This window comes from Rhinoraja longicauda, chromosome 31, assembly GCF_053455715.1.
Source record: "Rhinoraja longicauda isolate Sanriku21f chromosome 31, sRhiLon1.1, whole genome shotgun sequence".
Taxonomy (NCBI): domain Eukaryota; kingdom Metazoa; phylum Chordata; class Chondrichthyes; order Rajiformes; family Arhynchobatidae; genus Rhinoraja; species Rhinoraja longicauda.
The window spans coordinates 28,054,402-28,081,765 of NC_135983.1; the positions used below are offsets into that span (position 1 = coordinate 28,054,402).

At 49.2% G+C, this 27,364-nt stretch overlaps 1 protein-coding gene across 1 annotated transcript; it reads right to left on the minus strand.

The window, feature by feature from the left end:
- Nucleotides 1–3,116: 3,116 nt before the first annotated feature.
- On the minus strand, nucleotides 3,117–27,364 carry LOC144608443 (POU domain, class 5, transcription factor 3-like). Its single transcript, XM_078426217.1, has 5 exons — nucleotides 26,642–27,364; nucleotides 22,935–23,046; nucleotides 5,839–5,969; nucleotides 4,145–4,309; nucleotides 3,117–3,359 (listed from the first exon to the last, which is right to left on the minus strand). The coding sequence occupies exons 1-5, from the start codon at nucleotides 27,362–27,364 to the stop codon at nucleotides 3,117–3,119; spliced, it is 1,374 nt and encodes a 457-aa protein (XP_078282343.1).

The window sequence follows — 27,364 nt, forward strand, 5'->3', positions numbered from 1 at the left end:
CTTGTGCCTACCTGCTATTAGACTGTTGGCCAGCAGAGGACGCACTTAATCAGTTTGAGTCGCATGGGTGGCCGTGAATGACATGACAGCAATTTGGTGAACACATTGAATTCAGAACAATTGAAATGATCCTTCAGTCTGAAAATGGGTCCAAACAAAACGTTGGGAGGGAAGTAGGCTGGAAAAGGTGAGAGGGATGACAAAGTGTGGCAGGTGGACACAGGTGAGGGGAGTTTTGATAGGAAGATGTTTGGAACAAATCACCGAGCTAAAAGCAGGGTCCTGAACATTTTGGGTCGAGATCCTTCTTCAGATCTGCTTCAGCGTCTGAAGAAGGGTCTCGACCTGAAACGTCACCTATCCATGTTCTCCCGAGATGCTGCCTGACCCGCTGAGTTACTCCAGCACTCTGTGAAACGTCACCTATCCATGTTCTCCACAGATGTTGCCTGACCCGCTGAGTTACTCCAGCACTATGTGAAACGTCACCTATCCATGTTCTCCACAGATGCTGCCTGACCCGCTGAGTTACTCCAGCACTCTATGAAACGTCACCTATCCATGTTCTCCCGAGATGCTGCCTGACCCGCTGAGTTACTCCAGCACTCTGTGAAACGTCACCTATCCATGTTCTCTAGAGATGCTGCCTGACCCGCTGAGTTACTCCAGCACTTTTTAATTAAAATAACATTGGCTTCCACTTACCTAGCGATGCAAGGTTGGGCTTCCACTTACCTGAAGTTCTGAGACTTGCTCTGGGCCACATGACAAGTCTCCATTGCGTCTCCTTCCTTCTCTGCCCTTCAGCCACTGGGGATCTTGAGACTCTGCCACCTTACAACACTTTAGAACCGAAAGCCCCTCAAAAGCTAACGACATCTCCCCGTAATCTTAACCAGGAAGCAGCTTCAAGGCACCGCCTGACAAAGCAGAAGGTCCCACCATTCAAGGAACAAGTGGAGTGCGTTTTGTAATGAAGATGAGGAAGAATTTATTTAGCCAAAGGCTGGTGAATTTAGTTTTAGTTTTAGAGATACAGTGTGGAAACAGGCCCTTCGGCCCACCAAGTCCGCACTGACCAGCGATCTCCCATATACTAGCTCTATCCTACCCACTATGGACAATTAACGAGGATGTTGCCAGGACTAGAGGGTGTGAGCTGTAGGGAGAGGTTGAGCAGGCTGGGACTCTATTCCCTGGAGACCAGGAGGATGAGGGGTGATCTTATAGAGGTGTACAAAATCATGAGAGGAATAGATCGGGTAGATGCACAGAGTCTCTTGCCCAGAGTAGGGGAATTGAGAACCAGAAGACATTGGTCCAAGTTGAAGGGGAAAAGATTTAATAGGAATCTGAGGGGTAACTTTTTCACACAGAGGGTGGTGGGTGTATGGAACAAGCTGCAAAGGAGGTTTTATGAGGCTGGGACTATCCCAACGTTTAAGAAGCAGTTAGACAGGTATATGGATAGGGCAGGTTTGGAGGGATATGGACCAAACGCAGGCAAGTGGGACTAGTGCTGCAGGGACATATTGGCCGGTGTGGGCAAGTTGGGTCGAACTGTATCACTATGACTTTAATTTACAGAAGCCAATTAAGCTACAAACCTGCACGTCTTTGGGATGTGGGCGGTTTACTAGGTTAATTCCCGGAATGGCGGGACTGTCATATGTTGAAAGACTGGAGCGACTAGGCTTGTATACACTGGAATTTAGAAGGATGAGAGGAGATCTTATCAAAACGTATAAGATTATTAAGGGGTTGGACACGTTAGAGGCAGGAAACATGTTCCCAATGTTGGGGGAGTCCAGAACAAGGGGCCACAGTTTAAGAATAAGGGGTAGGCCATTTAGAACTGAGATGAGGATAAACTCTTTCAGTCAGAGAGTTGTGAATCTGTGGAATTCTCTGCCTCAGAAGGCAGTGGAGGCCAATTCTCTGAATGCATTCAAGAGAGAGCTAGATGGAGCTCTTAAGGATAGCGGAGTCAGGGGGTATGGGGAGAAGGCAGGAACGGGGTACTGATTGAGAATGATCAGCCATGATCACATTGAATGGCGGTGCTGGTTCGAAGGGCCGAATGGCCTCCTCCTGCACCTATTGTCTATTGTCTATTCTGCTGCTTTGTCTTGTCGAACTGGTCCAAAGCCAACACTGTCAGATTGGTGGTCTGTCAAGGCAACAAGATGGACAGCATTTCCTCAGCAACTCTGAATATTTCCAATAAATCTTGCCTGTGCAGTCGCTGAGGACTATTCTCGTTGGGAGATATTTTCATTATCTGAAGTATTTGAGTGGCTGAACTTCATAAAACAAATTGAAAAATATTACATCCAACATTAAAATATACAGATACATTTTCACAAACAACTTAGACGGGGAAACTGAAGGCAAAATGTTCAGTGCAATAAGTTAGACAATTCCCATTAAATAATATTTTTATATAAAATGAAGCTTGTTAACATCCAGAACTCAGATAGGGAGAGGAAAGATTGTAAAACAGATTTAAAAAAGGAGCCAGTATTGAACTTTAGCAGCAGATAAACCCTCCACATTAACTTTTCTTGGACCCAAGAGAGCTTAGGGATAACATTCAGGCAACAGAGATCAGCCATGATGGAATGGCAGAGCAGACTTGATGGGCCGAATGGCCTAATTCAGCTCGAGAAGGTGTGAACGTTCTACCACCAGGTGGCATTAGAGTCAATGTCCTTGCAAAGTTGATCAACAGTATCGCTCCTCTAAACTGTGCAGGAAGGAACTGCAGGTGCAAGTTTACACCAAAGGTAGACACAGTGTGCTGGAGTAACTCAGCAGGACAGGCAGCATCTCTGGAGAGAAGGAATGGGTGACGTTTCGGCTCAAGACCCTTCTTCAGACTGATGACGTTTCAAGTCGAGACCCTTCTTCAGACTGATGACGTTTCGGCTTGAGACCCTTCTTCAGACTGATGACGTTTCAGGTCGAGACCCTTCTTCAGACTGATGATGTTTCGGGTCGAGACCCATCTCCAGTCTGAAGAAGGTTCTCGCCCCGGAACGTCGCCCATTCCTTCTCTCCGGAGATGCTGCCTGTCCCGCCGAGTTACTCCAGCATCTGGAGCCCATCGTGCTCCTCTAACTGCTGTGGTTCCCCATGGACACGGCAGGGTGCAGGTTCTGAGGGTAGGGGGACATGTACATGTGCGGTGGCATCACGGTTGTACCGTACCCCTGGGGTACACAGGGGTCTGCCATCAGCGAGCCGGGAGACAGGCGGACTGGGCTCTCCTCGTTGATCTGCAGCTCATTCTCCTCCATGCATGGGAGGGTCATCCTCTTCCCCTTCTGCCTTCGGTTGCAAAACCAAACTCTGATCACCTGCCAAAGAAAAATGGAGAAACGCTAAGTTCTAGTCAAGCCACTCATCATTGATTTGGCCTTAGACACAAAATGGTGGAGTTACTCAGCGGGACAGGCAGCATCTCTGGAGAGAAGGTCACAAGGTCACAAGTGATAGGAGCAGAATTATGCCATTCGGCCCATCAAGCCCACTCCGCCATTCAATCATGGCCGATCTATCTCTCCCTCCTAACCCCATTCACCTGCCTTCTCCCCGTAACCCTGGCACCTGTTGGGTGATATTTTGGGTCAAGACCCTTCTTCAGACTGATTAGTCTGAAAAAGTGTCTTGACCCAAAACGTCACCCATTCCTTCTCTCCATTGATGCTGCCTGTCCCGCTGAGTTACTCCAGCACTCTGTGTCTAAGCCACAGAAGCCAGTGGAGGCCAATTCATTGGATGAATTTAAAAGAGAGTTAGGTAGAGCTCTAGGGGCTAGTGGAATCAAGGGATACGGGAAGAAGGCGGGCACGGGTTACTGATTGTGGATGATCAGCCATGATCACAATGAATGGCGGTGCTGGCTCGAAGGGCCAAATGGCCTCCTCCTGCACCTATTTTCTATGTTTCTATTTTTCTAAGTGGCCGCTCAAAGAAACTCCACAAGGGTTCCGCCCCCTCCCCTGACATCAGTCTGAAGAAGGGTCTCGACCCGAAACGTCACCCATTCCTTCTCTCCTGAGATGCTGCCTGTCCCGCTGAGTTACTCCAGCATTTTGTGTCTACCTTCCATTTTAACCAGCGTCTGCAGTTTTTCCCCTACCTCTTTGTCTAATTGCAGGTCCTCTGCGATCTGGGAGATTTCTTCACTGGTTGGTTTCGGGCACTTCATGAAGTAGGTCTCCAGGTTATGCTTCACTCCGTTCTCAATACTGGTTCTCCTCTTGCGCTTCCTGGACTGTTCGAGAACCTGCTCCACGTTGCAGATCTGGGAGGGTGGGAGGGAGGGAGGGAGGGAGGGAGGGAGGGAGGGAGGGAGGGAGGGAGGGAGGGAGGAGGATTCAGAACTCATACACCAGCTGCTTCACAAATCAGTGTACCAAGAGAGTCAAGCGATTTTTGTTTTAATCCTTCCTACACCCGGGAATTTAGACTTTAGTGTGCAGTAGCGCTATCCCACACGAATAAGGACAATTTGCAATTTATTTTACAAACCGATGCCTAAAACCTACAAACTTGCAAGTCTTTGAAGAGTGGGAGGAAACCGGAGCACCCGGGGAAAACCCACGCTGGTCACGGGGAGAACGTACAAACTATGCACAGACAGCGCCCGTAGTCGGGATGGAACCCGGGTCTCCGGCGCTGTGAGGCAGCAACTCTACCGCTGCACCACCCTCTGGTCATCAGGGACAGACAGCAGTCAGAGGGTGGTGAATCTGTGGAATTCTTTGCCAGCCACAGCTCTGGAAAGCTCTGGGGGCCAAGTCAATGGATATATTTACGGCAGAGATGGATAGATTCTTGATTAGTACGGGTGTGAGAGGTTATGGGGGGACATGGAGACATCGTTTATGTCTCTATGACTCTGCCTCTGTGCCTCTGTGTCTCTATCTCTATACCTCTGTGTCTGTGTCTCTTTTCCTCTGAGTCTCTATGACTCTATGCATCTATGTCTCTGTGTCTGTGCCTCTGTGTCTGTGCCTCTGTGTCTGCCTGTCTCTGTGTCTGCCTGTCTCCGTGTCTCCATGTCTCCATGTCTCCATGTCTCCATGTCTCCATGTCTCCATGCCTCCATGTCCCCATGTCTCCATGTCTCTATGTCTCCATGTCTCCATGTCTCCATGTCCCCGTGTCTCCGTGTCTCCATGTCTCCATGTCTCCATGCCTCCATGTCCCCATGTCTCCATGCCTCCATGTCCCCATGTCTCCATGCCTCTATGTCTCCATGTCTCCATGTCTCTATGTCTCCATGTCTCCATGTCTCCATGTCTCCATGTCTCCATGTCTCCATGTCTCCATGTCCCCATGTCTCCGTGTCTCCATGTCTCTATGTCTCCATGTCTCCATGTCCCCATGTCCCCATGTCTCCATGTCTCTATGTCTCCATGTCCCCATGTCTCTATGTCTCCATGTCTCCATGTCCCCATGTCTCTGTGTCTCCATGTCTCTATGTCTCCATGTCCCCATGTCTCTATGTCTCCATGTCCCCATGTCTCTATGTCTCTATGTCTCCATGTCTCCATGTCCCCATGTCTCTATGTCTCCATGTCTCCATGTCCCCATGTCTCTGTGTCTCCATGTCTCTGTGTCTCTGTGTCTCCATGCCTCTATGTCTCCATGTCTCTATGTCTCCATGTCTCCATGTCTCCATGTCTCCATGTCTCCATGTCTCCATGTCTCCATGTCTCTGTGTCTCTATGCCTCTATGCCTCTATGTCTCTATGTCTGCCTGTCTCTGTGTCTCTATGTCTCCGTGCCTCTGTGTCTCCATGCCTCTATCAGCTGCTTCATACATACCTCATGGATGCCACTATCACTCTCGGCATCATTGAGCCAGCGCTGAAGGATGGGCTTCAGCTTGCACATGTTTTTGAAGCTCAGTTGTAAGGCTTCGAAGCGGCAGATGGTGGTCTGGCTGAACATCTTGCCTGGGACAGAAGAGATAAGAGGATTTCAATGAGCAATGCACAAAACCAGACGACCCAAATAACAAGCCCACCCACCCACCCACTCACCCACCCCCACCAAGGTCCACATTGAGGATAGGCACAAAATGCTGGAGTAACTCAGCGGGACAGGCAGCATCTCCACAAAGTTGGAATGGGTGACGTTTCGGGTCGAGACTCTTTTTCAGACATATCCGCATTGAACGCCTTTAGATGTTCAGATGCAGCGTGACTCAGAACATCGCACCTACACTCGAGTCATAAAGTCATAGAGTTTCAGAGTCTCAGAGTGATACAGCGTGGAAACAGGCCCTTCCACCCAACTTGCCCACACAAACAACCACCATGCCCCATCTACACTAGTCCCACCTGCCTGCGTTTGGCCCATATTCCTCTAAATTCGTCTATCCATGCACCTGTCTAAATGTTTCTTAAACGTTGCGATAGTACCTGCCTCAACTACCTCCTCTGACAGCTCGTTCCATACACCCACCACCTATTAAATGTTCCCCCTCCCACCTTAAGCCTATGTCCTCTGGTTCTCGATTTCCCCTGCTCTGGAGAAGAGAGACAAAGCATTTTCCTGATCATACAGTCATGGATAGTCATAGAGTAATACAGTGTGGAAACAGGTCCTTCAGCCCAACTTGCCCACACCGGCCAACATGTCCGATCTACAGAGTCATAGAGTGATACAGTGTGGAAACAGGCCCTTCAGCCCAACTTGCCCACACCGGCCAACATGTCCCATCTACAGAGTCATAGAGTGATACAGTGTGGAAACAGGCCCTTCAGCCCAACTTGCCCACACCAGCCAATATGTCCCATCTACAGAGTCATAGAGTGATCCAGTGTGGAAACAGGCCCTTCAGCCCAACTTGCCCACACCAGCCAATATGTCCCATCTACAGAGTCTTGGAGTGATAGTACGGAAACAGGCCCTTCAGCCCAACTTGCCCACACCGGCCAACATGTCCCATCTACAGAGTCATAGAGTGATCCAGTGTGGAAACAGGCTCTTCAGCCCAACTTGCCCACACCGGCCAACATGTCCCAGTTACACTAGTCCCACCTGCCCGCGTCTGGTCCATTTGATCCATTGCTCTCATGATTTAGTACACTTGTACAATATCACCCCTCATCCTCCTGCGCTCCAAGGAGTAGAGTCCTAGCTGCCCATCTAAAGTTACAACACTCCACAAGTCTGGAACTCCGCATTGTGCAGCTAATTGTAGTTATTCCACAGTCCACAGTCAAGACTTATCCCCACAAAGACCACATTACTACACACAAAATAGACACAAACAGCTGGAGTAACTCAGCGGGTCAGGCAGCATCTCTGGAGAGAAGGAATGCGCGACGTTTCGGGTCGAGACCCTTCTTCAGACTGGTTAGGGATAAGGGAAACGAGATATATAGACGGTGATGTGGAGAGATAAAGAACAATGAATGAACGATATGCAAAAAAGTAACGACGTTAAAGGAAACGGGCCATTGTTAGCTGTGTGTTGGGTGAAAATGAGAAGCTGGTGTGACTTGGGTGGGGGAGGGATGGAGAGAGAGGGAATGCCAGGGCTACCTGAAGTGAGAGAAATCAATATTCATATCACTGTGCTGTGAGCTGCCCGAGCGAAATATGAGATGCTGTTCCTCCAATTTGCGTTTAGCCTCACTCACTCTGACAACGGAGGAGACCCAGGACAGAAAGGTCAGTGTAGGAACGGGAAGGAGAATTAAATGCAGGAACAGGCCACAATGTCTGGAGTAACTCAGCGGGGCAGGCAGCATCTCTGGAGAGAAGGAATGGGTGACGTTTCGATTCAAAACCCTTCTTCAGGCCCTTCGGCCCAGCGGGTCCGCGCCGACCAGCGATCCCCGCACACTAACACTATCCTACACACACTAGGGATCATTTACATTTATACCCAGCCAAGTAACCTACAAACCCGTACATCTTTGGAGTGTGGGAGGAAACCGGAACACCAGTGCTGCAAGCGCAGTAAGGCAGTAACTCCACCGCAGGGCCACCCATAGAGCCACCAACAACGACAGCCCATGTATTGAGCTATCAAAGAGCTCTCAAATGCGGCACAGCGGTAGAATTACTGCCTCACAGCGCCAGGGACCCGGGTTCCATTCCGACTACAGGTGCTGTCTGTACGGAGTTTGTGCGTTCCCCCCGTGACCTGCGTGGGTTTTCTCCGAGATCTTCGGTTTCCTCCCACACTCCAAAGACGTGCAGGTTTGTTGGTTAATTGGCTTGGTGTAAATGTAAAAATTGTCCCAGGTGTGTTAGTGCGCGGGGATCGCTGGTCGGCGCGGACTCGGTGGGCTTAGATTTAGAATTAGAGATACAGCGCGGAAACAGGCCCTTCGGCCCACCGAGTCCGCTGAAGGGCCTGTTTCCACGCTGTATCTCTAAATCTAAAGGATTTGATTGTGGACTTCAGAAGGGCTAAACATCCAAGGACGTACACGCCACTGGAGATAAATGGGTCTATTGTGGATAGGGTGAGCAGTTTTAAATACTTGGGAGTCCGCATCGCAGAGGATCTGACGTGGGCAACGCACATTGCCGCACTGGTGGGTAAGGCTAAGCAGCGCCTTTACCACCTTAGACAACTGAGGAAATTCAGAGTGTCTCTGAGGATCCTTCATTGCTTCTACTCTGGGGCTGTAGAGAGCATCCTGTCCGGCAACATTACAGTCTGGTTTGGGAACAGCTCTGCCCAGGACAGGATGGCCCTGCAGAGAGTAGTGCGTTCGGCAGAACGCACCATGGGAACTACACTCGTCCCCCTGCAGGACCTATACATCAGGAGGTGCAGATCCAGAGCAAGCAAGATCATGAGGGACCCCTGCCACCCCAGTAACGGACTGTTCCAGATGCTACGATCAGGCAAACGCCTCCGCTGTCACGCTGTGAAAACGGAGAGGATGAGACGGAGCTTCTTCCCACAGGCCATCAGGACTGTCAACTTTTATAACCCCAGAGACTAAATTTTTGTCGACACTAATAGTAACTTATTTTAGTTTATTTATATGCTGTAACTGTAATTCTTTTTGTGCACAACCCGCAGGCATTGCCACTTTCATTTCACTGCACAACGTGTATGTGTATGTGACAAATAAATTTGACTTGACTTGACTTGACTTGTATCTCCAAACTAAACTAAACTAAACATAAAGCTAGGAAGTCAGTCCAATAGGACCTCCTTTTGAAATCACTGCTAACTACGCTCAATTACCTAGTCTTCCTCATCTCCGTTCTAAATGGCCTACCCCTTATTCTTATCTGAATGGTGTCAAGTTAGGAGGAGGGGGATTTCAACGAGATCTGGGTGTCCTAGTGCATCAGTCAATGAAAGGAAGCATGCAGGTACAGCAGGCAGTGAAGAAAGCCAATGGAATGTTGGCCTTCATAACAAGAGGAGTTGAGTAAAGGAGCAAAGAGGTCCTTCTACAGTTGTACCGGGCCCTGGTGAGACCGCACCTGGAGTACTGTGTGCAGTTTTGGTCTCCAAATTTGAGGAAGGATATTCTTGCTATGGAGGGCGTGCAGCATAGGTTCACTAGGTTAATTCCCGGAATGGCGGGACTGTCGTATGTTGAAAGGCTGGAGCGATTGGGCTTGTATACACTGGAATTTAGAAGGATGAGGGGGGATCTTATTGAAACATATAAGATAATTAGGGGATTGGACACATTAGAGGCAGGAAACATGTTCCCAATGTTGGGGGAGTCCAGAACAAGGGGCCACAGTTTAAGAATAAGGGGTAGGCCATTTAGAACGGAGATGAGGAAGAACTTTTTCAGTCAGAGAGTGGTGAAGGTGTGGAATTCTCTGCCTCAGAAGGCAGTGGAGGCCAGTTCGTTGGATGCTTTCAAGAGAGAGCTGGATAGAGCTCTTAAGGATAGCGGAGTGAGGGGGTATGGGGAGAAGGCAGGAACGGGGTACTGATTGAGAGTGATCAGCCATGATCGCATTGAATGGCGGTGCTGGCTCGAAGGGCTGAATGGCCTACTCCTGCACCTATTGTCTATTGTCTATTGTCTATTGACCCGAAACGTCACCCATTCCTTCTCTCCCGATATGCTGCCTGACCCGCTGAGTTACTCCAGCACTTTGTGTCTATTCTCAATTAAACAGGGTCTCTTTAAAGTACAATTTAGCTTGTCCTTCCAAACTTTTTAACAATAATTGGCCCGCCATCAATTTATCTGTAGGCAATCAGCTCCTTCAAACAATGGCACATCGTAGTCTTTGTCCACGGGTAACTCACTGATCGCTACCAGAGATTAGCAAAATGATAAGGAAATGTCGGACTTGATTTTCTTTTGTGAAAACAACTGACGACAATCTAGAATCTAACAAGTTAAACCCACTTCTTTTAAAAGGTGTGAGACCATTTACCATTCCTCCCTTGAGCTCATCGTTTCCCACACATCGCTGTCCTCAACGGTAAATGTCTGTGTCATCTTCAAGTCAAGTCAATTTTATTGGTATAGCACATTTAAACACAACCCACGTTGACCAAAGTGCTGTACGTCAGTGCAGGTACTAAAAAAGAACAACACAGACATAAACAGTTTACAGCACCCCCTCAGAGGGCCTCAAACTTGTCACCGACAGGCTCCAATTTAGTTTAGAGATACAGCGAGGAAACAGGCCCTTCGGCCCACCGAGTCCGCGCTGACCAGAGATCCCCGCACACTAACACTATCCTACACACACACACACTAAATGTTGTGTTTAAATGTGCTATACCAATAAAATTGACTCGACTTGAAGATGACACAGACATTTACCGTTGAGGACAATTTGCAACTGAAGCCAATTAACCTAAAAAATAGACTTGCACGTCTTTTGGAGTGTGGGAGGAAACCGGAGCACCCGGAGAAAACCCAGGCAGGTCACGGGGAGAATGTTCAAACTCCGTACAGACAGCACCCGTAGTCGGGATGGAACCCGGGTCTCTGGCGCTGTGAGGCAGCAACTCTACCGCTGCGCCACCGTGCCGCCATATTTTAACTGTGTCCATTGCCCTTGCATTCAAACTGCAAAAATGCAGGTTTTACAACGACCGCCCACCCCCCCACCAAAGAAAAAAGCTCAACTTTTTCTCAATGCTCTTCAAATTTTATAAACCTCTTAAGACATGTCTGCAGTTTATGTTCCATGAAGAGTAAACCCAGCTTGTGCGGCACGGTGGCGCAGCGGTAGAGTTGCTGCCTTACAGCGAATGCCGCGCCGAAGACTGAGGTTCGATCCCGACTACGGGCGCCGTCTGTACGGAGTTTGTACGTTCTCCCCGTGACCTGCGTGGGTTTTCTCCGAGATCTTCGGTTTCCTCCCACACTCCAAAGACGTACAGATATGTAGGTTAATTGGCTGGGCAAATGTAAAAATTGTCCCTAGTGGGTGTAGGATAGTGTTAATGTGCGGGGATCGCTGGGCGGCGTGGACCCGGTGGGCCGAAGGGCCTGTTTCCGCGCTGTATCTCTAAATCTCTAAATCTAAATCTGTGGGCCTATTTTCTAAATCATGGGCACAATGATCAGGGTAGGAAAAAAACTGCAGATGTTGGTTAAAATTGAAGGTAGACACAAAATGCTGGAGTAACTCAGCGGGTCAGGCAGCATCTCGGGAGAGAAGGAATGGGTGACGTTTCGGGTCGAGACCCTTCCTCAGACCTAAAACGTCACCCATTCCTTCTCTCTCTCTCGAGAAGCTGCCTGACTTGTTGAGTTACTCCAGCATTTTGTGTCTGTCTTCGGTTTAAAACAGCATCTGCAGTTCCCCCCTACACATGGACAAAACCACGCTGGATACCTTCGAGTTGTACCAGCATCTGCAGTTATTTTCCCCTGAGATGCTGCCTGACTCCAGCATTTTGTGAATAAATACCTTCGATTTGTACCAGCATCTGCTGTTATTTTCTTATACCAATTAGCTCCATCTCCTCAGGAGTCAAGAGTGTTTCATTATCATATGTCACGAAACAGAACAATGAAACTCTTACTTGCAGCAGCACAACAGATATGTAAACATATTCCTCTATCAAACCAATAATAAACAATTATAAAAAGTTCAGCCAACATTCGATCATGGCTGATCTATCTTTCCCTCTCAACCCCATTCTCCTGCCTTCTCCCCAGAACCCCTGACACCCGTACTAATCAAGAATCTGTCAATTCGTTCTCCCTGTGACCTCGTGGGTTTTCTCCGGGTGCTCCGGTTTCCTCCCACCCTCCAAAGACTTACAGGTTTGTGAACTGCCCCTAGTGTGTAAGCAGTGGTTGAGAAAGTGGGATAACATAGAACTCGTGTCAGATTGGACTCGGTGGGCCGAAGGGCCTTTTCCCACGCAGTATCTGTAAACGAAAACTCAACGGAAATCAATGATGCAGGAGGGAACACCGAAGACAGACACAAAATGCTGGAGTAACTCAGCGGGACAGGCAGTGTCTCTAGAGGGAAAGAATGGGTGGCGCTTTGGGTCGAGACCCTTCTTCAGATCTGCAGGAAGGAACTGCAGATGCAGGTTTAAACCAAAGATAGCACAAAATGCTGGAGTAACTCAGGCAGCATCTGGCAGAATCAATGGTTTTGGCTTTGTTAATCTGACTCCTGTCTTCAGGTTCTCCATTAACAGTGTAGGCAGGGGGATCTATAATGGAAGCAGTTGGTGTAAATGGCCTTGTAATCACACCCTGCCTGGGGAGCCCACACTACAGATCGGCCACTGTTAGTGGAGGGGGCGATTAGCATGACAAGAGGTGCTGAATGTGCATGCATTTCACCACTTACTCAAAACCTGCCACCAAGTTTGCTCCAGTAACCGACCAATGGACCCGAGGAAACCCCCACCTTGGCAAGAGCTAGGAATAAACTGCCAGCGAACATTCACAGAGGTGTTAAGCGGATTAAACAGATTTTAGAATAGGAAGGAGAGAGAGAGAGAGGGAGAGGGAGAGGGAGGGAGGGAGGGAGAGAGAGAGAGAGAGAGAGAGAGAGAGAGAGAGAGAGAGAGAGAGAGAGAGAGAGAGAGGGAGGGAGGGAGGGAGGGAGAGAGAGAGAGAGAGAGAGAGAGAGAGAGAGAGAGAGAGAGAGAGAGAGAGAGAGAGAGAGCGAGAGAGACTGCTGGAATCTTAAGCAAATTAAAAGTTCAATGGCCTAGCGGTAGAGTTGCTGCCTCACAGCGCCGGAGACCCGGGTTCGATCGCGACTACGGGTGCTGTCTGTATGGAGTTTGTACATTCTCCCCGTGACCTGCGTGGGTTTGCCCCAGGTGCTCTGGCCTCTGCCCACGCTTAGGGTTGCCAACTTCCTCACTCCCAAATACGGGACAAGGTGACGTCACCGCCCCGCGCCCCTCAGCCCGGGCGGCCGCCATTGGTGGAGCGGGAGCACGTGGCCGCTGGCTGGGTGAGGTCACGTGGGGCGCGGGGCGGTGACGTCACCCTTTGTCCCTTCTTTGGGAGTGAGGAAGTTGGCAACCCTACTAATACGGGACACAAGGGCGGGACAAACTAATTTAGCCCAAAATACGGGATGTCCTGGCTAATACGGGACAGTTGGCAAACCCACCCACACTCCAAAGACATACAGGTTTGTAGATTAACTGGCTTGGTATAAATGTAAATTGTCTCTAGTGTGTGTAGGATAGTGTTAATGTGCAGGGATCGCTGGTCAGAACGGACTCGGCGGGCCGAAGGGCCAGTCCCCGCTCTGTATCTCTAAACTAGACCAAACTAAACTAAGCTGAAGGAGTCAGGCAGCATCTCATATCATATCATCATATCATATATATACAGCCGGAAACAGGCCCTTCGGCCCACCAAGTCCGTGCCGCCCAGCGATCCCCGTAACATTAACACTATCCTACACCCACTATGGACAATTTCTACATTTACCCAGCCAATTAACCTACATACCTGTACGTCTTTGGAGTGTGGGAGGAAACCGAAGATCTCGGAGAAAACCCACGCAGGTCACGGGGAGAACGTACAAACTCCTTACAGTGCAGCACCCGTAGTCAGGATCGAACCTGAGTCTCCGGTGCTGCATTCGCTGTAAAGCAGCAACTCTACCGCTGCGCTACCGTGCCGCCCATCTGTGGAGGGTACAGTAACATCTGTTTCTACATCTCCTCCCTGACTTCCATCCAAGGCCCCCAATAGCCATCCCATCGAGGCAGAGGTCCACTTGTAGAAATAAAGATCTGCAGATGCTGAAGACAGGCATAAACGCTGGAGTAACTCAGCGGGTCAGACAGCATCTCTGGAGGAAAGGAACGGGTGACATTTCAGGTCGAGACCCTTCTTCAGAATGGTTTAGTTTAGTTTAGAGATACAGCGCGGAAACAGGCCCTTCGGCCCACCGAGACCACGCCGACCAGCGATCCCCGCACACTAACACTATCCTACACCCAGCAGGGACAATTGTTTACAATTTTACTGAAGGCAATTAACCTACAAACCTGAATGTTTTTGGAGTTTGGGGGTAAACCGGAGCACCCGGAGAAAACCCAGGCAGATCACGGGGAGAACGTGCAAACTCCGTACAGACAGCACCCAGCGCCCGTCATACTCAGCATTTATACATTAATTGGTGTTGTATATGGTCGTGTTCGCAAGTAATCCTCACACCAAGGACCCCTCCCACTCATGTGGCCCCCATACAGTGATATCCCACCCTTCGTTTGAGGGGCGTCTCCATCAGACCCTGATGTCAGGGGTTATGGGGAGAAGGCAGGAGAATGGGGTTAGGAGGGAGATAGATCAGCCATGATTGAATGGCGGGGTAGACTCGATGGGCTGAATGGCCTAACTCTGCTCCTATTCCTTATAACCCTGACCCCCAATGTCCAGCAGTGGAAGGACCCTCAACTCTGGTCGCTTCCTCTAGCGCAGCATCTCACCCCCCCTCCCCTTACCTGACACCCTTTTGCCCCATTCACCTTTAGCCTGTCACTAACTCCACCCAGCTGCCCATCATCACCCCTCTCCCCTGTATCCACCCATCACTCGCCAGGCTTTGCCACACCCCCACCTCCCTTTCCCAGCTCCTGCCCCCACGCCCCCACTCCGCCAGTCTAAAGAAGATCCAAACCCAAAACGCCATCAGTCTATTTCTCTCCACAGATGCTGCCTGAGTTACTCCAGCATCTTGTCTGTCTTGCAAAAGCTCAACACAGGAGTTTTAAATGGAGCATAGACAAAGGCAACCAAGGGCGCAGCGGTAGAGTTGCTGCCTCACAGCGCCAGAGACCCGGGCTCCATCCTGACTACGGGTGCTGTCTGTACGGAGTTTGTACGTTCTCCCCGTGACCTGCATGGGTTTTCTCCGGGTGCTCCGGTTTCCTCCCACACTCCAAAGACGTGCAGCTTTGTAGATTGATTGGCTTGGTATAATTGTAAATGGTCTCTAGTGTGTGTGGGATAGTTTTAGTTTAGTTTAGTTTAGAGATGTAGTGCAGAATGTGTTAATATGAGGCGATCGCTGGTCGGCACGGACTCGGCGGGCAGAAGGGCCAGTTTCCGCTCTGTATCTCTAAACTAAACCAAACTCAGGGAGTCTGGCAACATCTGTTGAGTGAAAAGCAACATCTGTTTCTACATCTCCTCCCTGACTCCCAACCAGAGCCCCAAATAACCATCCAAGTGAGACAGAGGTTCACTGGTACAAAGAGTAAACGGCAGATCTGCTTTAGTTTAGTTTAGAGATACAGCGCGGAAACAGGCCCTTTCGGCCCACCGGGTCCGCGCCGACCTACGATCCCCGCACACTAACACTATCCTACACACACTAGGGACAATATTTACATTTACCAAGCCAATGAACCTACAAACCTGCACGTCTTTGGAGTGTGGGAGGAAACCAGAGATCTCGGAGAAAACCCACGCAGGTCACGGGGAGAACGTGCAAACACCGTTCAGACAGCACCCGTGGTCGGGATGGAACCCGGGTCTCCGGCGCTGCATTCGCTGTAAGGCAGCAACTCTACCGCTGCGCCACCGTGCCGCTGTTTAGGTCCTTCGTCCCACCGAGACCGCACCGACCAGCAAACCCCGTACACGAGCACTATTCTACACACAACAATTAATATTGTAATAATTTTACAATATTACTGAAGTCAATTTACCTACAAACCTGTATTGTTTTTGGCCAGTGGGCCATGTTTCCACGGTGTATCTCAAAACGAAACTATTTCAATAAGGGGCCAGGGGCACGGTGGCGCAGCGGTAGAGTTGCTGCCTTACAGCAAATGCAGCGCCGGAGACCCGGGCTCGATCCCGACTACGGGCGCTGTCTGTGCGGAGTTTGCACGTTCTCCCCGTGACCTGCGTGGGTTTTCTCCGAGATCTTCGGTTTCCTCCCACACTCCAAAGATGTACAGGTTTGGAGGTTAATCGGCTTGGTGTAAGTATAAATTGTCCCTAGTGTGTGTAGGACAGTGTTAGTGTGCGGGGATCGCTGGTCAGCGCGGACTCGGTGGGCCGAAGGGCCTGTTTCCGCGCTGTACCTCTAAACTAAAGTAAACTAAACTAAAAGCACGCGTGTAGTTTGCAAACTCTCAACGCAAGAGTTAGCAATGGAGCAAAACAAAGGCTGGCATCAGTGGGGGAGGATGTAGTGCAGATGTCTAAACAGTGGTGACAATGGATCAGGTCCTCATCGTGGTCGGTGAATGTGGCAACAATCAATTAGACGCACATTAGCATGGCATCACAACCAACTGCTCTGCCTGAAGAATTGTAAATGACTTTCCCCCTCAACTCCGCATACCTTTCCCCGATACCATTTACCTTCTCAGCAGGTCTCCAAAGAGTTTTACAGCCAATTAAATACATCACAAACAGTGAAGATGTGACGACCAAATTTTGTGTGTGTTCGGTTTGGAATTCACAGCCCAAGGCTGGTGGGTGGAGGGCAGACCATTGATTACAGCGTCAAAGGAGATCCAGGAAACATGGTCAGAAGGGTCAGCCATTCCTTCTCTCCAGAGATGCTGCCTGCCCCGCTGAGTTACTCCAGCATTTTGTGTAGACCCCGATACAAGATTTAACTCTGGAGAAAAAGGAATAGAGGACGTCTCGGGTTGAGACCCTTCTTCAGACCCATCAAGTTATTTTGTGCTGAGGGTGTGGGTGGTGATTCCTAATTACATAAAATCTGACCTAATTAAGAATCAATGGAACATAAATGGCGCAGCGGTAGAGTTGCTGCCTCACAGCGCCAGAGACCCGGGTTCGATCCTGACTATGGGCGCTGTCTGTACGGAGTTTGTACGTTCTCCCCGTGGCCTGCGCGGGACTTCCACGTGATCTTCGGTTTCCTCCCACACTCCAAAGACGTACAGGTTTGTAGGTTAATTGGCTTGGTGTAAAAGGTAAAGAAATTGTCCCTAGTGTGTGTAGGATGGTGTTAGTGTGCGGGGATCGCTGGTCGGTGCGGACTCGGTGGGACGAGGGGACAGTTTCCGCGCTGTATCTCTAAACTAAACTATAACCATTATGTAAATTGGGGAGTGCATGCATTGCTCTACTTAAAAAATAGTGGAGCATTTTGCTTCCTCCGCCCCTTACTCAACCAGGAGAATAGAGAGTTGATCTGTAAACATCTCACCTCATCCATCACATCACACAGCGTCCTCCAAGAGCAACAAGGGCTGCCCAGTGGCGCAGTGGCATGGCTGCAGCCTCTCAGTGCAAAGGACATCTGCATTGGATCCTGCCCACGGGTGCTGTCTTGGGAACTTACTATCTACCTCATTGGTGACCCTCGGACTATCCTTGAGCGGACTTTGCTGGCTTTACCTTGCACTAAACGTTATTCCCTTATCATGTATCTGTCCACTGAAAATGGTTCGATTGTAATCGTGTGTTGTCTTTCCGCTGACTGGTTAGCACGCAACACAAGCTTTTCACTGTACCTCGGTACACGTGATAATGAACTAAACTGCACTCAACTCAAATGCCGGAGTAACTCAGCGGGTCAGACAGCTTCCCTGGAGAAAAGGAATAGGTGGCATTTCGGATGGAGACCCTTCAGACGATGAATGGTTAGCACGCAACAAAAGCTTTTCACTGTGCAATACAATACAATACAATATATCTTTATTGTCATTGTACAGGGGTACAACGAGATTGGGAATGCGCCTCCCATACGATGCAATAAATTAATTAGCTAGTCAGTATTAATTTAAACAACCCAATGAAACAAATTAGAACAGTGTATGTGACAATAAACTAAACTGTGTGGAGTTTGCACATTTGCAGATACTCTGCGTGTTTTGTCTACTGAATGTCACTGGACGTCAGTCAGTACTTGTCACTATAAAGTATCATTGAATCTTTGCTGTTCCCAAGGTGGCCTTCTGCAAGGAACAAGGCATGGACAGTCTGAAGAAGGGTCTCGACCCGAAACGTCGCCCATTCCTTCTCTCCCGAGATGCTGCCTGTCCCGCTGAGTTACTCCAGCATTTTGTGTCTACCTTCGATTTAATCCAGCCATCTATCTGCGTTTGTTTTTTCTACCAGACATGATCTGCTGCAAAGTCAGGATCAGCAGACAGCGGGAGACACCAGATCGTCGACACCCTTCTTCAGACTTCAGAACTTGTGTGAACAGGTGGACTCGGTGGGCCGAAGGGCCTTTTCCCACACGGTATCTCTAACCTAAAACTAAACCAAAATCAATGGTGCAGGAAGGAACACCGAAGATAGACACAAAATGCTGGAATAACTCAGCGGGTCAGGCAGCATCTCTGGAGAGGATTAAATGACATTTCTGGCTCGAGACCCATCTTCAGACAGAGGTGTCTCGACCTGAAACATCACCCGTTCCTTCTCTCCAGAGATGCTGCCTGTCCAGCATTTTGTGTCTATGTTAGATTCTTGATCGTGTTGTGTACACGTACGCTGATGTTAATCCACAGTGCCGCACTAATCCCGAGCTGAACATAGAAACATCGGCCCTTCGAGCCAGCACCACCATTCAATATGATCATGGCCGATCATCCAAAATCAGTACGCCGTTCCTGCTTTCTCCCCATATCCCTTGACTCCCTTTCCCCTGAGAGCTAAATCTAACTCTCTCTTGAAAACTTCCAGTGAATTGGCCTCCATTGCTTCCTGTGGCAGAGAATTCCACAGATTCACAACTCTCTGGGTGAAAAGGTTTTTCCTCATCTCAGTCCTAAATGGCCTACCTCTTATTCTTAAACTGTGACTGCTGGTTCTGGACTGCCCCAACATCAGAAACATTTTTCCTTCATCTAGCCTGTCAAATCCCTTCAGAATTTTATATGTTTCTATGAGATCTCCTCTCATCCTTCTAAATTCCAGTGAATACAAGCCCAGTCGATCCATTCTTTTATCGTATGTCAGTCCCGCCATCCCGGGAATTAACCTGGTGAACCTACGCTGCACTCCCTCAATAGCAATAATGTCCTTCCTCAAATTAGGAGACCAAAATTGTACATAATACTCCAGGTGCGGTCTCACCAGGACCCTGTACAACTGCAGTAGGACCTCCTTGCTCCTAAACACAAATCCTCTCACAATGAAGGTCAACATACCATTAGCTTTCTTCACTGCCTGCTGTACCTGCATGCATGCCTCACTTAACACATCTCATGGTCACAGAGTGATACAGTGTGGAAACAGGCCCCTCGGCCCAACTTGCCCACACCGACCAACATGCCCCATCTACACTGGTCTCACCTGCCTGCGTTTGGCCCATATCCCTCTAAAACTGTCCTATCAATATACCTGTCCAAATGTCTTTTAAAGAGTTGTTGGGGGTAATTTCAACCTCCAAGCTTCAATTACAAGTGTGGTTACCATAAAGCAAAGAGGTACCTGGAAGTTTTATTATTATAACTTTACTAAGCAGCAATGAAAAGCCCTTGTGTTCAATTTCCTGGCCCTTCGTCCTCTAAAACCAGACAAATTGCTAGTCAGTCTGAAGAAGGGATCCAACCCAAAATGTCACCTGTACCTTTCCTCCCAAAATGCCGCCTGACCCGTTGAGTTACTCCAGCACTTTGTGTTTATCTTCAGTATAAACCAGCACCTGCAGTTCCTCCCTACACAAATTGCTAGTCAGAATACTAGAGATTGTATGAAGCCCCGATAGGTTCAATAAGACTCAGCAATGTTCCCAGACCAAGGGGAAGGCCGTAATATACTGCAGCAAACAACTCTCACCAACTTCTACAGATGCGCCGCAGAAAGCATTTTATCGGGATGCATCACAGCTCGGTTTGGGAACAACACCATCCAAGACCACAAGAAATTGCAGCGAATTGTGGACACAGCTCAGACCATCACACAAACCAACCTCCCTTCCACTGACTCCATCTACACCTCACGCTGCCTCGGCAAGGTCAGCAGCATCATCAAGGACTAGTCTCACCCCCGGCCACTCCCTCTTCTCCCCTCTCCCATCAGGCAAGAGGTACAGAAGTGTGAAAACGCACACCCCCAAATTCAGGGACAGTTTCTTCCCAGCTGTTATCAGGCAACTGAACCATCCTACCACAACCAGAGAGCAGTGCTGAACTACTGTCTACCTCATTGGTTACCCTCGGACTATCCTTGATCGGACTTTGCTGGCTTTACCTTGCACTAAACGTCATTCCCTTATCATGTATCTGTACACTGTGGACGGCTCGATTGTAATCATGTATTGTCTTTCCGCTGACTGGTTAGCACGCAACAAAAGCTTTTCGCTGTACCTCGGTACACGTGACAATAAACTAAAACTAATATACTGCGGAGCAGGTCGGTATGAGATGGTCTACATCAAAGCAAGTGGAAATTTGCGTTCATAGAACATCTGAAGGGAAAAAACCCATGGCATTTCATTTCTGGAAACCTGAACAGTCAAAGTGGTCAACACAAAAATAAGGGTGTAGGGATTTAAAGTGTGCTCTCAGATAGGGTTGCCAACTGTCCCGTATTAGACGGGACATCCTGTATTTTGGGCTAAATTGGTTTGTCCCGTACGGGACCGCCCTTGTCCCGTATTAGTAGGGTCCCGTAATAAGGGACAAAGGGTGACGTCACCGCCCCGTGCCCCACGTGACCTCCACGCTGACGCCATTGGTGGAGCGGGAGCACATGGCCGCTGGCTGGGTGAGGCCACGTGGGGCGCGGGACAGTGAGGTCACCCTTTGTCCCGTATTTTGGAGTGAGATAGTTGGCACCCCTAGCTCTCTGATCAGTATGAAGTGAAGGGGACTGCGTTGTTAAACCACATGGTGGACATGAGAAAGAGGGAGCAGGAGACAGCAGGGGGAGACTGCGGTTTACGTGAGCTTACTTGGAGAGGGGAGGATGGTGAAGGCAGCACTGGAACGGCAACGCGGAAGAAAACTAAAATGTAGACAAGGAGTGGAAAACAGACTGACTGAGGTAAAGGTTCGTGGTCGTACGGAAAAGCAGCACGCTTAAGGATAGGGGGTGTGGGGGTCTTCAGGAATTGTCCAGCGATGGGTCCAGCCAGCTAGTCCAAAGCCCATTGTATTGAAATTAGCAATAGAAAGGGGAGGTGACTGCAAGATACGGAGTTAGATATCTTTGCAAAGATAGGGAAAGGCCGTTTAGGACTGAGATGACAATAGACAATAGGTGCAGGAGGAGGCCGTTCGGCCCTTTGAGCCAGCACCGCCATTCAATGTGATCATGGCTGATCATTCACAATCAGTACCCCGTTCCTGCCCTCTCCCCATACTCCCTGACTATCATTAAGAGCTCTATCTAACTCATGAGGAAAATCTTTTCCACCCAGAGTTGTGAATTCCCTGTGGAATTCTCTGCCACAGAAGACGTACAGGTATGTAGGTTAATTGGCTGGGTAAATGTAAAAATTGTCCCTAGTGGGTGTAGGATAGTGTTAATGTACGGGGATCGCTGGGCGGCACGGACTTGGTGGGCCGAAAAGGCCTGTTTCCGGCTGTATATATATGATATGATATGATAAGGTAGTGGAGGCCAATTCACTGGATGTTTTCAAGAGTTAGATTTAGGGCTGACGGAATCAAGGGATACGGGGAGAAAGCAGGAACGGGGTACTGATTCTGGATGATCAGCCATGATCACATTGAATGGCGGTGCTGGCTCGAAGGGCTGAATGGCCTACTCCTGCACCTATTTTCTATGTTTCTATGTAAGCCTGTAAAGAGTTCTAAAACGGACACATCTCATAATACATCGGAGCAGAATGAAGCAGAGCCTGATCAACCTCTCTCCACAAACGTAACTGTCCACATTAACTCCAGTTTCAACCAAGCACTCTCCCAAAAATAACCTGGGAGATACAAGAATATACCATACATTTCAAAGATCAACTTGGGACTAGTCTTGACAGCTGTTCCATGAAAAACTTTATCGGTGAAGTACACAGTACACTCTTAGATAGACGCAAAAAGCTGGAGTAACTCAGCGGGTCAGGCAGCATCTCTGGAGAAAAAGGAATAGGTGACATTTTGGGTCGAGACCCTTCTTCGGACTCCACCGTTGAGTTATTCCAACTTTTTGTGTCTATCTTCAGTTTAAACCAGCATCAGCAGTTCCTTCCTACACAGTACACTCTTAGGAAACAACTGCAGATGCTGGTTTAAAATCGAAGGTAGACCCAAAATGCTGGAGTAACTCAGCGGGTCAGGCAACATCTCGGGAGAGAAGGAATGGGTGACGTTTCGAGGTAGGACCCGCCCCATCCCCTGACATCAGTCTGAAGAAGGGTCTCAACCCGAAACGTCACCCATTCGTTTTCTCCCGAGATGCTGCCTGACCCACTGAGTTACTCCAGCATTTTATGTCTACCTACAGTGCACTCTTAAGTGGATTATAGAATTAAATGGCTTAATCGTCAATTAAACGCAATCCTTTCAAAACAAAAGGGTAATCATTAAATTTCCCTTAATCGCCTACCGTAGAGGTTCCCCAAAGCCAATCCCACGTCAGCCTGAGTGAAGCCAAGTGTAATCCTCTTGTGTTTCAGTTCTTTGGCAAATTGTTCCATTTTCTCCTTGGTTGGATATTCCTTAAAGCAGGGAGAGAGAAAAGGTGATAAAAATCAAAACAGGGCCAATGCTGGAACTCGGAAATAAGTTCAGAAAAACGCTGAAAATATCAGGGTAGGCGGCATTTCTGACAAAAAGAAATTTCAAAATTGGATGCAGGTTTACGCCGAAGATAGGCACAAAATGCTGGAGTAACTCAGCGGGACAGGCAGCATCTCTGGAGAGAAGGAATTGGTGACGTTTTGGATTGAGACCCTTCTTTACAAATTGGTTTCTCCACAAATGCTGTCTGGCCAGGTATTCCCACCATTATACAGAAAAATCCATTTATATATATATATATATATATATATATATATATAGATAGATATATATATTTTTTAAACTCTTCAAAAACAAGTTGGAAGTTATCCTGTGCAAACATGGAACCAAAAAGACTTTGTTATCTAAAATAAAACATTGTCTGGGGGCACCGAAGATTTCCAGAACAAATTAGTTTAAAACATTACATTAATTGGTTTAAAAGATCAACAATAGGACCTACCCAATGACAGACATCTAACACCATCAAAACATTGATTACACTGATCTTTAACCACAAATAACAAAGGCACCGCAAAGTCTACAATCAATTGGACACATTAAGGAAGCCACTCAAGAAACCAATACCCCTTTTTAAAAAAGGCTTCTTTTTTTATTGAAGTACAGTGAAGTGCTCTGGAGTTTAGAAGAATGAGGGGGGACCTTATTGAAACATACCGAATAGAGAAGGGCTTGGATAGTGTGGATGTGGAGAGGATGTTTGCACTAGTGGGAGAGTCTAGGACCAGAGGGTACAGCCTCAGAATTAAAGGACGTTCTTTTAGGATGGAGATGAGGAGAAATTTCTTTAGTCAGAGGGTGGTGACTCTGTGGAATTCATTGCCACAGAAGGCTGTGGAGGCCAAGCCAGTGGATATTTTTTAAGGCAGAGATAGATTCTTGATTAGTACAGGTGTCAGGGGTTATGGGGAGAAGGCTGGAGAATGGGGTTAGGAGGGGGAGATAGATCAGCCATGATTGAATGGGAGAGTGGGCTTGATAGGCCGAATGGCCTAATTCTTCTCCTATCAAATTCTTGCTATTGAGGGCGTGCAGCGTAGGTTCACTAGGTTAATTTCCGGAATGGCGGGACTGTCATATGTTGAAAGACTAGAGCGACTAGGTTTGTATACACTGGAATTTAGAAGGATGAGAGGGGATCTTATCGAAACGTATAAGATTATTAAGGGGTTTGACATGTTAGAGGCAGGAAACATGTTCCCAATGTTGGGGGAGTCCAGAACCAGGGGCCACTGTTTAAGAAAAAGGGGTAGGCCATTTAGAACAGAGATGATGAAAAACTTTTTTAGTCAGAGAGTTGTGAATCTGTGCAATTCTCTGCCTCAGAGGGCAGTGGAGGCCAATTCTCTGAATAAATTCAAGAGAGAGCTAGATAGAGCTCTTAAGGATAGCGGAGTCAGGGGGTATGGGGAGAAAGCAGGAACGGGGTACTGATTGAGAATGATCAGCCATGATCACATTGAATAGCGGTGCTGGCTCGAAGGGCCGAATGGCCTACTCCTGCACCTATTGTCTATTGTCTATTGTCTATCACTTATGACCTTACGAAATTCCGCATGTATATTAGATACAAGGGTTGTCCCTGATGCCCCACTGGCCTATTCTATCACTTTATAAATGTCATGGTTCAGATTCAGGACAACACCATTATCCTGGCCCTTCATCCATCCAGTATCTAGAAACCCATCATGCCAGTTCTGAATACAGTCAATGACCAAGTCTCCTCATATCGCTGGGATAGATGTTTCCAAAGTTTCACCAGAGACACATTCAAGTCTGAAGAAGGGTCTCGGCCCGAAACATCACCCATTCCTTCTCCCCGGAGATGCTGCCTGACCTGCTGAGTTACTCCAGCATTTTGTGAATAAATACCAAGTCTGAAGAAGGGTCTCTACTAAGGTTGCCAACTTCCTATCTCCAAAATACGGGGCAAAGGGTGGCCTCACCCTGCCAGCGGTCACGTGCTCCCGCTCAACCAATGGCGGCCGCCATTGGTGGAGCGGGAGCACGCGGCCGCTGGCTGGGTGAGGTCACGTGGGGCGCGGGGCGGTGAGGTCACCCATTTGGGAGTGAAGAAGTTGGCAACCCTACTAATACGGGACAAGGGCAGTCCCGTACGGGACAAACCAATTTAGCCCAAAATACGGGATGTCCCGTCTAATACGGGACAGTTGGCAACCCTAGTCTCAACCCAAAACGTCACCTGTTCCTTTTCTCCAGTGATACTACCAGTCCCACTGAGTTACTCTGGCATTTTGTGTCTATCTTCTTTTTCAAGAGTCGGGGATGTGTTCTTGTCATATGTCCCGAAATGGAACAATGAAATTCCTACCTGCAGCAGCACAACAGATGTGTAAACATCTGGAACCACCACACCGGCAAGTGGCTGACTAACAGACCAACCTGGACACAAGGAAATGCAGATGCTGGTGTATAACAAAAAAAGACACAAAGTGCTGGAGTAACTAGGCGAGTCTGAATAGGTGTCCTGACCCGAAAAGTCACCTCTGCTCTGTATGTTCTCCAGAGATTTGGATCTAGGGCCAAGCGCAGGTAGGTGGGACTGATAGGACATGTTGGCCAGTGTGGGCAAGTTGGGCCAAAGGGCCTGTATAACTTATAGATGGACACAAGAAGCTGGAGTAACTCAGCGGGACAGGCAGCATCTCTGGAGAGAAGGAATGGGTGATGTTCCAGACTCTGAAGAAGGGTCTCGATCCACAAACATCACCCATTCCTTCTCTCCAGATGCTGCCCGCCCCGCTGAGTTACTCCAGCATTTTAGAGTCACAGAGTGATAGAGGGGAAACAGGCCCTTCGGCCCAACTTGCCCACACTGGCCAACAATGACCCAGTTACACTAGTCCCACCTGCCTGCGTTTGGCCCATATCCCTCCAAACCTGTCCTATCCATGTCCCTGTCTAACTGTTTCTTAAACGTTGGGATAATCCCAGCCTCAACTACCTCCTCTGGCAGCTCGCTCCGTACACCCACCACCCTCTGTGTATCTCGACAAGGGAGACGGTAACTCAAATTTCACTGCACCTTCATTGATACATATGACAATAACTTGATCTTGAAATCTTGAAGGTCTGTACGATACGATACGATGGAAGTATTGATCCCAGGAGGGATATTGATCAGCTATGAAGGTGATTAGCTGTATTGACCCAGGACGGAGGGATATTGATCAGCTATATGGGCGATTAGTTGTATTGACCCAGGACGGAGGGATATTGATCAGCTATGAAGGCGATCAGCTGTATTGATCCCAGGAGGGATATTGATCAGCTATGAAAGCGATTAGCTGTATTGATCCCAGGAGGGATATTGATCAGCTATATGGGCAATTAGCTGTATTGACCCAGGACGGAGGGATATTGATCAGCTATGAAGGTGATTCGCTGTATTGACCCAGGACAGAGCGATATTGATCAGCTATGAAGGCGATTAGCTGTATTGACCCAGGACGGAGAGATATTGATCAGCTATCAGGGCAGTTGCCAACCTACCTCCTCGCTGTCGCTGGACTGCGCCTCTTCGCTGGTGGTGCCGGTGGAGCCGGCGACGGACTGCGTTGCCGGGGTGGAGTCGCTGAGCTGCGAGGGGCTGGGGAACATGTGTGGCGGCGAGGGGAAGGTGTTGTAGCCGGGGTAGGCTTGTCCGGAGCCGCTGGCCGGGGAGCTGGAGCCGGGCAGGGGTAGGGGCAGGGGGACGGGCGGCCAGAAGCCGGGGCCGCTCCAGCGGTGGGGGTAGGAGGGGTGGTGGTGTGGGGGGGGTGAGCTGAACATGTCCTTCTCTGCCTTGACCATGTAGGGGGGCGACGGGCCGGGGTGGGGGTGCGGCCAGTGGGCGGCCGAGGGGGGCTGCGGCCAGTGGGCGGGGGGCGACAGTGCCTCCCCCCCGACATACTCGCCCTTGTGCGGCCCGAGGGGGAACACGTACTGCCCCCCCAGACTGCTGCTGTACCCCGGCTTGTAGCCCCCCTCCTGCACCCCGCCGCCGGACAAAGCCAGTAGCCCCGCTCCCTCCGGACACTGGCTGACCCCGGGCAGTCTGGCCCCACGGTCCGGACACTGGCTCACCCCCGACACCCCCTCACGGCCCGGACACTGGCTGACCCCCGACACCCCCCCACGGCCCGGACACTGGCTGACCCCCGACACCCCCCCACGGTCCGGACACTGGCTCACCCCCGACACCCCCCCACGGCCCGGACACACCGGCCCCGACAT

Coding starts and splice junctions, on each gene's coding strand:
- LOC144608443 (XM_078426217.1), bottom strand. CDS start 27,364: ATGTCGGGGCCGGTGTGTCCGGGCCGTGGGGGGGTGTCGGGGGTGAGC. Junction 5,970..22,934: donor GGCTTTGGGGAACCTCTACG/GTAGGCGATTAA, acceptor CTTCTGTCCCAG/GCAAGATGTTCAGCCAGACC. Junction 4,310..5,838: donor GTGATAGTGGCATCCATGAG/GTATGTATGAAG, acceptor CCACCCTCCCAG/ATCTGCAACGTGGAGCAGGT.